This window comes from Eublepharis macularius, chromosome 1 (genome assembly GCF_028583425.1).
Source record: "Eublepharis macularius isolate TG4126 chromosome 1, MPM_Emac_v1.0, whole genome shotgun sequence".
NCBI classification, from domain to species: domain Eukaryota; kingdom Metazoa; phylum Chordata; class Lepidosauria; order Squamata; family Eublepharidae; genus Eublepharis; species Eublepharis macularius.
This window is the reverse complement of record NC_072790.1, coordinates 151,648,004-151,664,575: the sequence shown is the minus strand read 5'-3', so window position 1 is coordinate 151,664,575 and position 16,572 is coordinate 151,648,004. Positions and strand designations below refer to the sequence as shown.

General features: G+C 45.6%; 1 protein-coding gene across 1 annotated transcript in view; it reads right to left on the bottom strand.

Annotated features, from left to right (window-relative positions):
- RYR2 (ryanodine receptor 2) overlaps positions 1-16,572 on the bottom strand; it is a 720,715-nt gene that overhangs the window by 296,439 nt on the left and 407,704 nt on the right. The window contains exons 32-33 of the mRNA XM_054975163.1: positions 15,379-15,493; positions 1,481-1,641 (exon numbers count right to left, since the gene is read on the bottom strand). Of these exons, the coding sequence (XP_054831138.1) occupies positions 1,481-1,641; positions 15,379-15,493 (276 nt within the window). The remainder of the gene's footprint in view (positions 1-1,480; positions 1,642-15,378; positions 15,494-16,572) is intronic.

The following is a 16,572-nucleotide window of genomic DNA, read 5'->3' as shown; positions in this document are numbered from 1 at the left end:
CTACAACAAATACAGCTTAATTGTTTGTTTCACTTCAGTTGAATTTAATATTCAATGGCAAAACCACACCAGCAGAATACTAATTTTCCCAGTGTCCTCTACCACCATCTGCAGTTCCTTTTGATGCTCAGAACAATTATGCCTAGTGTCGTGGGACCAACTTGAATGAACAACCACATAAGATGTTCCAGTGAGATAGGGAAAGGGGATATATTTATGAAATAAGAGTCTAATGATACCATAAAGGCTAATAAATATGAGCCTGTGTGAGCCAGAGTCCCCTTTATGAGGCTCTATTTATTTGCTTGTTTATTTTACAAAATGTATACCCTGCATTTCTGCCCTCTTTATGGCCACTAAGGCAGCTAAAAAATTAAAGCATATAAAATACACACAAAAACATGAAAATAACAATTAGAAGGCTGCATGCCACAATATAGTTGTTAATCTTTAACTTGCCACAACACTGCATTGTTTTGGCTGCAGTAGATTAACACAGGTGCCATTCTGAGAAGAGGTTCTGAATTCTATTTCAGGAAATTAAATTTGACTTAAAAACCGAGGAATTACATAGTGTTAAAGTTGACACTGAGGAAATTGAAATAGTTGAAGATTTACTACTCCTTGGCTCAGTCATCAACCGAAAGGGAGACTGCAATGAAGAAATCAGAAGAAGGTTGAGACTTGGAAGAACAGCTGTGAGGGAGCTAGAAAATGTTCTTAAAGATAAAGATGTCCCTCTGGGAACCAAGATCAAGATAGTCCAAACTATAGTATTCCCTGTTACTATGTATGGATGTGAAACGTGGATGGTGATGAAAGCTGACAGGAAGAAAATTGATTCATTTGAAATGTGGTGCTGGAGGAGAGTTTTACGGATATCATGGATGGCCAAAAAGACAAATAAGTGGATACTAGATCAAATCAAGCCTGAATTCTCCATAGAAGTTAAAATGACAAAACTGAGGTCACATCATGAGAAGACAAGATTATCTAAAAAAGTCAACGTTAGGAAAAGCAGAAGGCAGTAGGAAAAGAAGAAGACCTAAAATGAGATGGATCAATAAAAGAAGCCACATCCTCCAGTTTGCAGGTTCTGAGCAAGTCTGTTAATGATAGGACGTTTTAGAGGTCTTTCATTCATAGGGTTGCCACAGGTTGGAGGCAACTTGACAGCAGATAACACACACACAATTTAACAAGTATATTTAGGTTTCAATTAACATTAGACTGAATTGAACAACATAAACCTTCACTGTTTATACCTTTACTGAAGGGGGGGGGGAAGCTAATGAATGCTAATAAATGAAAGAAAAAATAGCACTTTTTAAACAAATTCAGTATTTGGCATGTAATCTTAACTTTGGACACAAGAAAGTATAAATATTATTAAACATTACAGCTGTCTTTTATAACAAGATAAAACATTTCAAAAACTAGATTTTTTATGTTCCATATGTTAAAGACAAATAAAACCAACCTCTCATGAACTTTCCCTTTTTCATCTCCTAAGGTCACTGTAACAGTGCGGACTCGGTCCAAATCAAAGCTTGTGTCATATTGATGGAAGTCAGATGTAATCCAGCCTACCCAGACATTAGCAGGTTCTTGGCCCGGAAAGATACGTACAGAATAATAGTACTGTCAAGAGATTAAGAATAATCCACAACATTATTTTTTCATTTCATCCAGAACTAGCATTACCAACCTCTAGGTGATAGCTAGGCATTTCTTGGAATTACAGCTGATCTCCAGCAACAAGATCAGTTGCCCTGGAAACAATGGCTATTTTGGAATGTGAACACTATGGTATTACACCCTGCTGAGGCTCCTCTCCTCCCCAAATCTTGCCCTCTCCAGGATCCACTGCTAAAACTTTCAGGAATTTCCCAACCCAATCCTCTTGCTCAAAAATCTCTGATGTATAATTAGGATTCATCCAAAATTATTTCAATGGTTTCCGTAAACACCAGTCTCCAAACTTACCGGGGGTGACTCAGTTGCAGCCTACAGGATGAGGGATTGCTGCACTAGTGACCTCCATCTTCCTGGCTTCCAGCAACCCCTGTAGGGCAGAATGTACTGCCCTGTTCAAATTCTTAGCTAGCCACTCAAGGCTGGCCAGTGGTGTTGCATAGGGACAGGGATAAACGCAACTCAACAAGGATAGAAGACTATGAATGGAGTAAGAAAGCACTGGATAGCACTTTCAGATCTAGGGGCTATCCATCTGCAGTTATAAGGGAAGCAAATCAAAGGGCTGTTATCACCCCCCGAAGAGATCTCTTGACACCAAAAAATAAATCTGAGAAGGAGGGGCTCATGTGGGCATTAGATTTTACAACATTAGCCCCAGGGATTAGCAATATTGTCAGAAAACATTGGCACCTCGTGTCTGAAATTGAGGGGTGTGAGCAGGTACCAGCAATTGGATATAGGAGGAAACAAAATCTTAAGGATAAATTGGTGCATTCTGCCATGCCTAAGCAGATAGCTGAGGGTGTCAGGCTATGGCATTCCAGTTGGCTAGAGTCTGCCTTCCTCCCTTCTGCAAGAAGACGAAGTCTTTTGATTTCAAAAGGTTTTATTAGAAAGACAGCATTCAGGCCCAGGTGTCCATATTCCAGGACCAAGCAGATCCTGGCTGAGCAAAGCTTTGTTAGGAATGAGGTACAGAACGAAAGTTGTTACACATCAAACCCTCAGTTCCCAGCCTCCCCCCATAGTTCACATAGCAGGAACTTTCTCTGTGGGAACGCTGAACACTCAAGGTCGACTAAGAAGAACATAGGTAAGACACAGCATCCTCTCCCATGGAAAATGCGGTCCTGGCACTCAGGGGAACCTGGAGGGAGAGAAAGACTAAACAACTACAGAAATTTAAATGGCGTCACTTAGGCTGCATTCTCCCAGGATAACAGACCCTGACATTCTGCCCTCCTTAAGACCCCCCTCCACTCTGCCCCCCTGGTTTTTCAGGATACTGGTGATTGTTTTAGGAGCTGGGGGGCTCTGACATGAATTGATTCTACCCATTCCCTATACCCCTCCTCAAAGTCTTTCCAGCGAACCAAGTAGTATAGCTTATGGTATCGAAGTTTAGAGTCTAAGACTTCTTCAATCTCATAATGTATTTGATCATTGATCATGGTGGGAATGGGAGTTGCTGTTGTAGAATGCCATTTATCTGGGGCAGGAGCCCGTTTCAATAAGCTGATGTGGAATGTTGGGTGTACATGGCGTAGATTCTTTGGGAGGTCGATTTCCGCGGTCACTTTATTAATCACTCTTTTTATAGGGAAAGGTACTAAATATTTTAAAGCTAGCTTTTTACTAACTTGTTCTGAGTTGAGGTTTTTTGTAGAGATGTAGACTTTGTCTCCAGGGTGTAATTCCCATTGTGCCGCACGGTGGCGATCAGCATATTTTTTGTCGTCAGCTTTGGCTTTGTCCAAAGCCATTTGGATTGCTGTCCATTGTTTAGAAATAGCGGTCCACCATTGCTGTAGGTCTCCAGTGGGTGTGCTTCCTAGCTGCATTTCGAAGGGGAATGCTTTACCATCATATCCACGTACTATTTTGAAGGGCGTTTCTCCTGTTGAACTGTGGACGGCATTGTTGTATGCGTACTCTGCGAAATGAATAAGGTCTGTCCAATTGTCTTGCTGGAAATTAATATAACAGCGCAGGAACTGTTCTAAGATTTGGTTTGTTTTTTCCGATTGCACGTCACTCTGTGGATGGAAAGCGGAACTAATTCCTTGTTCTATCCCAGTCAGTTGAAGAAGCTCCCGCCAGAAGTTGGCAACGAATTGCCCGCCTCGATCCAAAATTACCTTAGAGGGAAAAGAGTGTAGCTTCACAATGTGTTTCATGAATATTTCAGCTAGTTTTTTGGCTGTTGGGCTCGTTGTGCAGGGGATAAAATGGGCTTGTTTAGAAAATAAGTCCACAACCATTAAAATACAGGAACAGCCCATGGAGGGAGGCAAATCAGTAATAAAATCCATGGATATCACTTCCCAAGGTCTACTGGGGGTTTCCAAGGGTTGTAAAAGTCCCGGTGGTTTTCCTTTTCTTGATTTTGCACTTATACAAGTTGGGCAGGAGGAGATATATTGCGACACATCTTTCCGGATGCCTGGCCACCAAAATTGCCTTTGTATTAAATAAAGGGTTTTTAAATAGCCGAAATGGCCAGCAGTGCGGGCATCATGACAACGGTGCAGAACTTCTTTCCTGAAGCTGGCAGGTATATATAGCTGGTCATTTTTAACCCAATCTCCCTCCTCCGTTTGAGACATTTTTGCTTTGGGTGCTCCCTCCCCTTCTTTTTCCATCTCGCTTTTTACTTTTGCTCTCCACCCCTTTTCCTCTGGGCTTTCGCCGTTTGGCTGCGAGTGGTGACCACACCTCCTAGTTGACGGGGAGAGAAGACAGTGCCGATGGTCTCCTTCCTCTTGCTCTGATGTTGGGGCATGCGTGATAGAGCGTCTGCTAAGAAGTTGGTTTTCCCCGGCAGAAAATTGAGTGTGAAATTAAATTTGGAAAAGAATTCTGCCCAACGAAGCTGTTTGGCGTTAAGTCGTCTGGGGCTTTTAAGAGCTTCCAAGTTTTTATGATCAGTCCAAACTTCAAATGGATGCCGTGCCCCCTCCAGCCAGTGGCGCCATACTGTTAGAGCTAATTTAACGGCAAATGCTTCCTTTTCTCATATGTTCCAATGCCGTTCCGACTCCAAAAACTTTCGGGATAGATATGCACACAGTCTGGCTTTTCCATCCTCCCCCTTTTGCAGGACCCCCCCCCCCCTCAACCGCAGTATTGCTGGCGTCAAATTGCACTATGAAGGGGCGGTTTTCATCGGGGTGTTGCAGGACAGGCTCGGACGTAAATTTATTTTTAAGCTTGTCATAAGCCAGTTGGCAGTTTGAGCTCTACTCCAATTTGGAGGAAGGGTTTTTTGCTTGATCCCCCTTTCCTTTGGTTTTTAAGAGATCAGTTAACGGAAGTGCAATTTGAGCGAATCCTTCTATGAAGTCTCTATAGAAGTTGGCAAACCCCAGGAAGGATTGCAATTGTTTACGAGTTGAGGGAATTTGCCAATCCTGTACTGCTTGGATCTTGGCAGGATCCATTTTCAGCCCTTGTCCTGATATACGGTAGCCCAAGTAATCCAGTTCCTTTTTATGGAACTCACATTTAGAGAGTTTGATAGGGAGTTTGTGGCACATTAAGGTGGTCAACACCTCCCGCACCAATTTCACATGCTCTTCCTTTGTTTTTGAATAAATTAACACATCGTCCAGGTAAACAACCACTCTCTTATATAAATATTTGTGTAATACTTCATTGATCATGGATGTGTATACCGATGGGGCTCCAGATAAGCCGAAAGGCATAACAAGGTATTCATACTGCCCTAATGGCATATTGAACGTGGTTTTCCACTCATCTCCTTCTCTGATTCTAACATGGAAGTAAGCATCTTTCAGGTCCAATTTTGAAAAGATCTTACCTTGAACCACGACATTGAGCAGATCTCAGATCAGCGGGATGGGATAGGCATTAGTTGCTGATACAGCGTTGATCCCTCTGAAATCTGTGCACAGTCTTAGGCCTCCATCCTTCTTTTTGACGAAAAGCACTGGCGTCGCATGAGGGCTGTTTGCAGGGCGGATGAAGCCTCTTTCCAAATTTTTGTCTATAAATTTTCGTAGCTCCTCTCTTTCCAACGGACTCATGGAATATAGTTTGCCTTTTGGCAGACTTTCTCCCGGAATCAACTCGATAGCGCAGTCTGTGGTCCGATGCGGGGGAAGGGTGTCGGCTTCCTCTTCACTGAAGGCTTGTTTTAGGTTTCTATATTCCTTTGGAATGCGGTTGATGTCTTCTTGATTTAGGAGAGCCTCCTCCACATGGGGCGGCTTTACTTTTCCCCATTTCACTTGCCAACAATGTTGTTCACAATATTTTTTATTAAACATGACAATTCCTTTAACCCAGTCTATGTAAGGGTTATGATCCCATAACCAACGGCTGCCCAGGATTCCAGCGCCCCTTGCCTACCTGGCTGCATCGGCCACGGAGCCGGAGGCGGCCCTGCTGGTGCCGGGCCCTGCATCAGACCTTGCGGTCGGGGCTTTTGCCCTTGTGGTAGGGGTACATGTCCTACAATCCCCTGCGGCCGGGGTCTGGGTGCGCCTCCAGGTGGTGGAGCTCTTGGACCTTGGCCCGGCGGACCCAGTGGAAGCAAACCCGGGATCAGCTGTGGGGGCAGTTGGGGTCCAGGCAGTACCAGCACGGGTTGCACAGGAGGTGGTTGCCTCGGTGGTGGCGGCTGTTGGGGTGCCACCTGTCGAGGGGGCACTTGTTGCGGAGGCGGTAGTGGTGGAACTGGTGGAACTTGTTGAGGAGGTGGAGGTGGTGGCACCTGCTGAGGTGGAGGTGGTGGTGGCTGCACCACTTGGCTTGGCGTCGGCTGAGGTGGAGGCTGATGCTGGAGCTGTTGCGGAGGTGTAGGTATAGAATCAGGTATAGGTAGGTATAGGTAGTAGCGGTTGTGGCGCTGGTGCCGCTGGTGTTGTCTGGGGCCGGGGAAGACAGCCTGGTTGAGCTGGCAGTGGCGGCGGTGGTCAGTGTGGGGCGCTCGAACTGGTGGTTGGTTGGGTCCCTGGCGGAACTTGGCCCTGCACCGACGATGGTGTTGGAGCGGATGGGGTTGTTACTTGTCCCACTGCTGCCGCTGCTCGCGCCTCTCGCTGCTCCCTAACCAACTCGCCGATGAGATAAATGGCCTGAGCTAGGTCTTCCTCCATTGCTCCCATTCTATCCTCCATCCAGCGGTAGTAGTCTGGAACTCCATCCAACGCTCCATCCTCCCCACTGTCGCTGATCTCCAACGGCTCCCGAGGGACATGGTCCCTGGGCCATGGTAGTATCAGACTTTCCTACGATCTCCAAGGGACATGGTCCCTGGGCCATGGTTGTATCGGACCTTCCTCTCCTCCCCCTGGCAAGGACTGCTCCTCCCCGGTCATGCTGGCTAGTATTCCTTTCGTCAGGCCGGTGACAGCCAAAATTCTGGAGTCCACAGCCTGGGCCCGACTCTCCAGTTGCCGCGCGCGGCCTTGATCCCAGGCTCTGGCTGAATTCACATCCGTGTAGTCCCAGCTCATGAGCTCGTGCCGTGTGGTTTCCCAGTCCTGGGTATCTTCGGTCCCCCTCTGAGGGTCCCACTCTTCCAGGCGACCAGACTCTGTGTCCCACCTATACCAAGGTTGGGTACTGGCCCACGCTCCTTCTGGCGTGTGGGCGGACCTGGTCAAATCCCACACGATGCTCGGGCCCTCTGGCTCCATCGATCCGACGGTTCATCTCACATCTATCATCGACCAGGAAAACATGGTGCCTGCATGTCTCTCACTAGCCTCTCGAGGACGGAATCCCCACTGCCGCGGCATCAGTAGCAAAATCAGATGATCCCCTCCAGGAACTCCGCGCAGTTTCGGCTGAGCACCCCCTTCGGTCGGGTAGGCCTGCTCTGTCCCGCTGTCTGGCACGGGCTCCGTCCCGCTCTCAGAAGCTTGATCGTTATCAGGAACAGGTTCCATTCCTCCATCCGGAATGGCATTATTATTAGGATCAGGCACAGCCTCAGGGTCACTGTCGGGTACCGTCTGAGTCTGGTCTGGGAGTCCCCCATCCTCCAGGCCGGGGTTAGACAGATCAATCAAGTCGTCCTTGGTATCCATCCTCCCTGGGTGAGGCGTCGGGGAAAAACAAAAGGATTCCTAACAAAATGTCAGGCTATGGCATTCCAGTTGGCTAGAGTCTGCCTTCCTCCCTTCTGCAAGAAGACAAAGTCTTTTGATTTCAAAAGGTTTTATTAGAAAGACAGCATTCAGGCCCAGGTGTCCATATTCCAGGACCAAGCAGATCCTGGCTGAGCAAAGCTTTGTTAGGAATGAGGTACAGAACGAAAGTTGTTACACATCAAACCCTCAGTTCCCAGCCTCCCCCCATAGTTCACATAGCAGGAACTTTCTCTGTGGGAACGCTGAACACTCAAGGTCGACTAAGAAGAACATAGGTAAGACACAGCATCCTCTCCCATGGAAAATGCGGTCCTGGCACTCAGGGGAACCTGGAGGGAGAGAAAGACTAAACAACTACAGAAATTTAAATGGCGTCACTTAGGCTGCATTCTCCCAGGATAACAGACCCTGACAGGGGGGAGGCTGCCAAGAGGACACTTCGCATGTGGTAATTTCAATATTTGCCCTTTGACTGTTAAAATCACAGATATCATCAATCGGGTTACAAATAGACCTGTGTACTCTACGACATTTTCCACTTGCAAGACATCGCATGTTGTTTATGTGATCCAATGTAAGTGCCCTTTAATTTATGTGGGCAGTACAATCCGCCTACTTAAACTAAGGATTCAGGAACATCTGTCCTGAATTCGGCATAGAATAATGGAGGCACCTATAGTAGAACATTTTGTTCATTATCATGATTCAAAGGGGGATTTCAAGGTCTCAGTACTGCAAACAATAGACCCTATGCACAGTCTGTTAACCCAACGTAAATCTTTACAATTAGAATCAAAATGGATATTCTGACTCAACAGTCTGATGCCTCATGGTTTAAATAATTCCTTGGAGTTTAGCTGCTTTCTGTGAAACGCTTTTGTGTTCCTGTCTCTTTAAATGAGTAAGCTCAAAAGCGGAGGAGAAGGGAAGACCGTTCACGGTGTCAGACCATCCTGAGCTAACCAACATGGTGGAGTGCTTGAAGATAAATGTGATGAGTGAGTATGACGGCTGGAGAGTTATACTGGGGGGAGTTTGGAAGATAAAGTAATTGGACATGTCATTTCACAGATTAATATGCCTATGAAGAAGTGAGCGGACGAAACAGGGAGAAGGTTATATGCTGGCAAAACCCGTAGGCGTGGCTTGACGTGGCTTATTACAAAGTTACACATTGATTTATGTAGGTGTATGCTGCAAAGACTGTCATCTGATAAAGCCTTGCTGAATGCTTGTGTGCATTCTAGAGACTACAAGATAATATACTCTGGCATGTTTATTTAAGGTGGACTTTAACACAGATTCCTGCAAGCATAAGCTGCAGAGATTGATACTTATATTTTCCTTTATGTATTACTGAATGCCTGTGTACATTCTGGAGAGTATATGAAACTGCCCTTGTACTTTTCCACCAGTTGGATATGTTTACAATTGTATTGATTGATGTCATTGATTGTTAGCACCGAAGCACTTCTGCACTTTATATGTATTATTAAATGCTTGGTATTTGGTTTATATATGGTTTACTCCGGATAGTTGGTTTTGTGTGTTAGGGACAGGGATAGGCAGTGGACCTGAGAGGCACAGTTTCCTCTCAGGTGCGCAGCTAGGGCATAAAAGTTGGAGCCTGCTGTGTACCTCATCACTTGGTTCATGGCAGGCAGAAACCTCCAAGCAACTAAAGGCAGCGCGGCAGTGACAGCAGCTTGGCAGTGGCAGCAAAGGCCATTTGGCAGCAGCAAAGCAACAACAGGAACAGCATGGCCAACAGTGAAGTGGTGCAACTGGAAAAGAGGTGGTGCAGCAGTGTGGCCAGGAACAAGATGGTGTGGCCAGGATTGAGGCAGCACAGCGGCATGACCAGGGCCAAGGCAGCGCAGCTGAGCGATGAGCCTCCACTGCTGGAAAGGACACAGGGGCCTGAGGGGCAGGAGCTTGGAAGTTTCTGGGGGCCAGCGCTAGCAGCATGATGGCTGCAGTGCTTAGAGTTTCCATGTCTCTGGGAATTAGGAAGTCCTCAGCGGGGGGCTGTCTCATGAAGGGGAGGGGGCCAGAGCCAACATTAGGATCGCGATTTACTTGCCACTAATATGGTCAGGTGCAGCTACCCCTCCTTTGTCCTAATTAAAAAATAAAGCCCTTTAGCTGATTTAATTTTTTAAAAAAACAGAACAGCCCTATACCACTCAAAAGGGGATTAAAGGCTGCACCTTCCAGGATACCTCTGGTAGCCAGAACTCCCAGTAAGGCCACTAGGGCTGGTGGCTGGCAGGAGGGGCACTCAAGTTGTTGCCTGGTGTAAGGTACTGCCAAGTAACTTTAAGAAACTTCACTGCATGAGTCCAGGAACTGCATGAGTTAAAGTATTTTATCTGATAAGCTACTAGTTCATTCACTGTTACGTTATTTGCCAGGAATGGCGCTTTTCTACAAGCACATAACGTATATAAGATTATAAGCCCAGCCCCAAAGTTCCCACCCCCCCTTCAGGAAACAGTTAGCTAAGTTTAATAGATGAACAGCAAAACACAGCAGAGAGGATGTGAGAGCTTCCCAGCCTCCCAGACGAAAGATAAACTGCAGGCTGTTACATTCCAAGCAGAGAACAACTTCTAGCATCAGAGCTACCTAGAATTAAACAATCCCTACAGAGTACACAGAACCAACCAGGCCTGCAAAGTATGACAGGAGACATCCTGACATCCTGCCCGCCTAAACTTAAATCCCCCCTGGTTTGTCCAGGTATTTTCTGTGAAAGGATTTAACCAATCTGTCTGTATTAACATCAGTGGATTTAACCCATTCTGCCTGGCTTTTTGCAAAATGCTTCCATTGAATCAAATAAAACAACACGTCCCTTTTCCATTTAAAGTCCAGTATTTGTTCAACTTCATGGTGCAGCTGACCCCCAACCATGATAAGAGGCGAGGCCACTGGCTCTGGATGTCACTTGTCTGGCCCAGGGTCTTTTTTGAGTAGAGTAAAATGGAAAACAGGATGTACATCTTTCAGGTTCTTAGGCAGGACAAGTTCAACCGTGGCATCATTAATCAAACCTAAATATTTCCAGCCCAGTTTTTTACTTGGTTGCTCCCCTCTGAAGTTCTTAGACGAAACATAGACCTCATCTCTAGGTTTCAGGTCCCAGGGAGGTGAGCATTTTTTGTCTGCTTGATTCTTATAATCCAGCTGAGCCTTCTACAGAGTCTGTTTCACTAAGTCCCATTGAGTTGTTATTTTCTTCCACCATTCTGTTAAGTCCCCACCTTCTACCTGGCATTATCACCCAATAGGGGCATTGGTTTGCCTTCAAATCCTTGTCTCATTTGGAATGGAGATGCTCCAATGGAACTATGGATGCTGTTATTATAACAATACTCAGCATATGGCAGGAATTATCTTGTTTGTGATTGATGTAACATCTTAGAAATTGCTCCAAAATCTGATAAGCACATTCTGTTTGTCCATCAGTCTTGGGGTGATGGGCTGAATTGAGTCCTTGTTCAATTCCTGTTACTTTCATGAGCTCCTGCCAAAATTTGGCAACAAACTGGCTCCCATGATCTGATATCACCTTCTTGGGGAAAGAATGTAAACACATTACATTCTGCATGAAAATGGTAGCCAGCTTTTTTGCTGTAGGTAACTTAGAACATGGCACAAAGTAGGAAAACAAATCAACAATCACCAGAATTACAGTTTTCCCTTTGCTAAGGGGAAGATCTGTGATGAAGTCCATAGAAATCGAAGCCCAGGATGTAGACGGGGTCTCTAAAGGTTGCAACAGTCGTAGGGGTTCCCCCCCCCCATATCTTCCCCAGATATGTTTATCTGACAAGAGGTCACGTATTGGGAGATGTCTTTTCTCATATCTGGCCACCAAAATTGTCTCTGAGCTAGATGCAGAGTTTTCACAAACCTGAAGTGCCCGGCCAGTTTGTCATCGCTTGCCGATTCTATACCAGCATCCATCCTCCCCCTTCACCAGAGGATCTTGCAGTCTCTCCTCCCCCTCCTTTTCCAGTTCCACCTTGCCATCGTGTCATCACTGCCCCTCCCAGCTGGGTAGGTGTGAACATAGTGTCAATAATCTCCTCCCTCTGGCTTTCATGTTGTGGAAGGCAGGACAAGGCGTCTGCTAAGAAATTGGAGGACCCGAGGAGGTGCTTGCGGATGAATTGAAACTTTGAAAAGAACTCTGCGCACTGGAGCTGTTTCACGCCCAATCTGTGAGGAAATTGGACAGCCTCTAGGTTTCTGTGGTCAGTCCACACTTCACAAGGTACCTTTGCTCCCTCTAGCCAATGTCTCCAAGTTGAGAGGGCTAGTTTAACAGCTGCTGCTGCTTTTGTCCCACACGGACCAGTTTTGTTCAGTCTTAGAAAACTTGTGAGAGACGTAAGCACAGGGTTGTAACTTTCCATCATACCCCTCCTGCAAAATCACCCCTCCCATGGCTGTATCGCTGGCATCCACTTGCACAATGAACTTTTTGTTTTCGTCTGGGTGACACAACATGGGTTTTGAGGTTAATAGAACCCTTAATTTATCAAAAGCCTGTTGGCATTCATCAGACCAGGTCAGTTTGGCACTTGCCTTTGTTCCATCTGAGCCCTTCCCCTTGTTTTTCAGCAAATCAGTTAATGGCAGTGCAGTCTGGGCAAAATTCTTAATGGACGGTCAGTAAAAATTTGCAAAGCCCAAGAATGAATGCAGTTGCCATCTGGTTTGGGGGGTTTCCCACCCCAACACATCTTGGACTTTGGCAGGGTCTATCCCCAACCCTCTTCGGGAGACCTGATAGCCCAGAAAATCCAATTCCTTCTGGTGAAACTCACATTTGGACAAATTGGCAAACAGTTTATGGTCATACAGAGTGCTCAGAACAACTTCTAGCATCAGAGCGATCTCGAATCAAACAATCCATACAGTTTGGTGTAGTGGTTAAGAGCACGGGACTCTAATCTGGAGAACCAGGTTTGATTCCCCACTCCTCCACTTGAAGCCAGCTGGGTGACCTTGGGTTAGTCACAGCTCTCTGGAACTCTCTTAGACCCACCTACCTCACAGGGTGTTTGTTGTGGAGATAATAATAACATACTTTGTAAACCGCTCTGAGTGGGCGTTAAGTCATCCTGAAGGGTGGTATATAAATCAAATATTATTATTGGGCTCAGACCCTACTGCCTGCAATCCTTCCTCCATGCACCACAGATTGAGACAGGTAGACAGATGCTCCTCTGGGTCTCCCAGCTCAGAGCAAGCAGAGGAGGACTTCAGGGCCAGCCAGAGTGCACAAAGACCCAGGAGGCCAGAGGGAAAGTGCACTCCCCGCGGCATTTACCTGGCTTTGGAGCTCCTCTCTGAAACAGAAGAGCAGCTTTGGGCCTCTGGATCCAGTCCAGCTCCTGCTCTTCCACAGCTTGTTGATCCCCCACTAGCAGTTGGTAAGGCTGACAGGGGCAGGAGGCCTGCCAAGAGATGGCGGCCAGCACAGTCACTCAGCAGGGGTTCTACCAGCTTCAGTAGACCAGAGCAGAGGAGGCAGCCTGCCAAGAAGAAGAGCCACCGAGTGCACAGGAGGGAGCAGAGAACCAAGCATCGGGACAAGGATTCAGGACAAGGACAGCAGGGGGACCACAGGTAAATCCTCTTTGGCTCGGGAAACAGAGGGCCCTGACCCTCTGTGAGGTAACCCTGGGCCTGGGGTTGGCTCGGACCCCCCATTAGACTTGAGGCACTTTACTGGAGGAGGGCTAGGTGATTATAAGTTTCTTCTCCTTACTCTCACTCTACCTCTTTTAGCCCCTGCGCGCCCACCCCACCCCCAATTTGGAGTAATATATGTTACACAAGGAACTATATCTTTTTCACTCTATCCAGGTCACAGTACTCTTTATCAATCTTGCCAAGAAGCTTTATTGCTTTGTCAAAAATGAGCATGCAGTTATTTGTCTCTGTATATGTGTCATACCCTCAAGCCAGCTGTAAAACCTGAGTCAGCTCCTTCAGTCTAAGAGAAGCAATGGAAGGAACGGAAGCAAGTTTTATTTAATACGCTTAGATTTCCCAGCATAAAACTGGGCTAGATTAGAAAGTGGGCTTCATTCAAACAGATACTAGTACATGTGTATCTTTACAAATACATGGTAATATTGCTAAAACTTTCTGCTCAGTACCTTTACTAACGCATGGATCCAAACTTCCGAAGGAACCTTCCATCAACTTAAATGACTCTTCTGTTGAAGGAAGAACCACTAAACTTGCAGGAAGGGTCCTTAGACTGGAGGAGGGCTTCAGACTTTGATAAATAGAGTGGATAGGATAGAACTGACCCCAGGTACACTATCTGAAGATGAGGGAAATACCCACCTCAAACTTTAACATCTCTGAATGTCTCTCCTCATTGCCCCCACCCTGCCTCAGCAGTATCTACTATTGGCTCTACTATTGGCTCAACAACCCTTCCTCCCTCAAGAATTGCCAGCAGTGACTCCAAGAGTAAAGGCTAAGTATGCACAGACAGGGAGGCCCTTTTTCTGATATTCTAGTGGACTAGAACTATGACGTAAGTGGGATTTCATGCTTACATAACCTCACATAGAAGTAGGGGAAACAAAGGACACCAACGTTTCTGGTGACTACCTGCTACTCCAACCATTGCTATTTCTGGTCACCCCTTTTTCTTTGCATGATCAGAGCTCAATGGTGCACCAAAAGCAGAGAGTGTAGACATAGTTCCTATACTATTCCCTACAAGAGATGGGTAAGTAATAGCCTAATGACTAAGTGAGCTGTGGTAGTATCTGGCTGATATGATCGGAGTGGTTATGCTTTCTTTTCTGCCTGTCCACCTGTAAAAGGAAATGCATTTGCAGGAAGATATTTGAAACCTCATATGCAGATCTGCCAAGAAGCTGGTAATCACAGAACTCCCTACGGAGCATGCCACAGACCTCCCTACTGCAGAGGGTGATGTATGTATTTTGACCTTTCCCTTTTTGTGTTGTGTGAATGAAGCTGCTGGCAAGGTCATACATGGCTAACATGGGGGCATCATTGACATATTGCTCCATTTTTCATCTGTGTGGACAATGTTACTGCGGACTCAAATGCAGCTGCTATGCTCCAAGCTCCTAGGAGGTAGGTCTTTTATTACGTTTGTTTTCCCTGCTAGGAGAACATAAAATCCTAACTAAATATGCTTGTACCATGCCAGTATCAGCAAGGTGCCAACATCTGGGGCCGAGGACTGAACTGCACTTCAATAAAAATAGTGTATGTATAAAAATCTAAATTTCAGAAAAAAATGGAATACTATGAATTATTGTCCAATCTTACTTTTTAACACAATATAGAAATAAACTAGCAATCATAAATAAGGCTATTTTTAAAAAAAGTATTTTGATTATTGCAGTTCAGAGAGCTTGTAGTTCATGTATCTTTAAAAAATTGTTCCACAAGTGTCTTTTATCATTTCAAATTTTTTTTGTGGTTGCATGTCAAGAAAATTTAGCAGTTCTCGAATAAAGAAAAGAGTGAAAATATTGAGTTGCCATACTGTAGATGTTTGCATTAAGTAATCATAGTCATCTCTTTCATCTGCTAGGACATCTTCACTGAGCCTTGCAGAATGGCTTGTGCTGTAGTCAGGCTTTGTCCTTCTCAGCATAAACCTGTAATATACAGAAGTTGGGATAAAAGGATAAATAATCAAAGGAGGGAATCATAAGTGGGCTTAACTTTCTGGAACTCTTCCTTTTGGCAACAGAAGTTCCAGAACAGAAAGATATATTTCAGTTGTGACAACCAAGAAGTGGTACTATTGGTAATGAATGTTTTTAACTTCCAGATGGTGTGTTTGGAGAGACACCTAGTACTGGTCTCCTTGACTGCTAACATCTCTTTTACATCAATGTATATTCTGGAGCTGGACAATGGTATAGCCAATGATTGGTCTCAGTTTCAGGAAGACCATCCTGGAAAAGTTCTAGGACCTCAGGAATTAAACATAATGGAGGGAATATTGTTCCCACATTTCAGTGCTCAAGGTTTTCAGGGTTTTCCAGGAAGATGAAAAGCATCAAGTGAAGTTAGTCTATCATAGAAAACTCTTCATTAGTTTTGTCTCCCCACAAGAGCAAGGTCTGGCACATATGTCTAGCAGCCATTTCATTCTTCAGTAAGGTAAATGTGTTCTCTGACCTTTGCACCTCTTTCCAAGACTGGCAGGCATTAGAGAGCGGGAGGAAGGTACTGCCTCCCAGGCATGCCATAACATTTGTCCTGCTTTGTAGATTATGGCATTCTAAGACAAGTGCGCAACTCCATATACAAGGCTGCCCTATTCAAAACTGCATTTCTTCAGAGCTCTGAGCTTCAGCATGCTGGTTGCAACCTCATGCTGGGAGCAGTCTGAACGGGCCTTGACATTAGATAACACAGAGCTCAACTAGAGCTCTGTCACTTATAAAGGGGAGGTCACTATAAAAGGACCAAAGACAATGGGACATTAATTCTGATAGCCTCAGCTGCACACTCCAAGTTGCTAATGGCAGCAGAGAGAGTATGAAGACATGGCATCCTCTAAACCCATCCAGTGTCACCTCCTGAGATCCCAAGCAGTTTGGCCAGGGGACAGGACTTGGCTCACATGGTGTATGGTCCTTGAACCAGTTAATGACAAGTAGGCTGTCAGAAGCAGCTGAAGAATAAAGTTGTGGCTTTGCTTTCATTCAAACCTATATGTTGCACC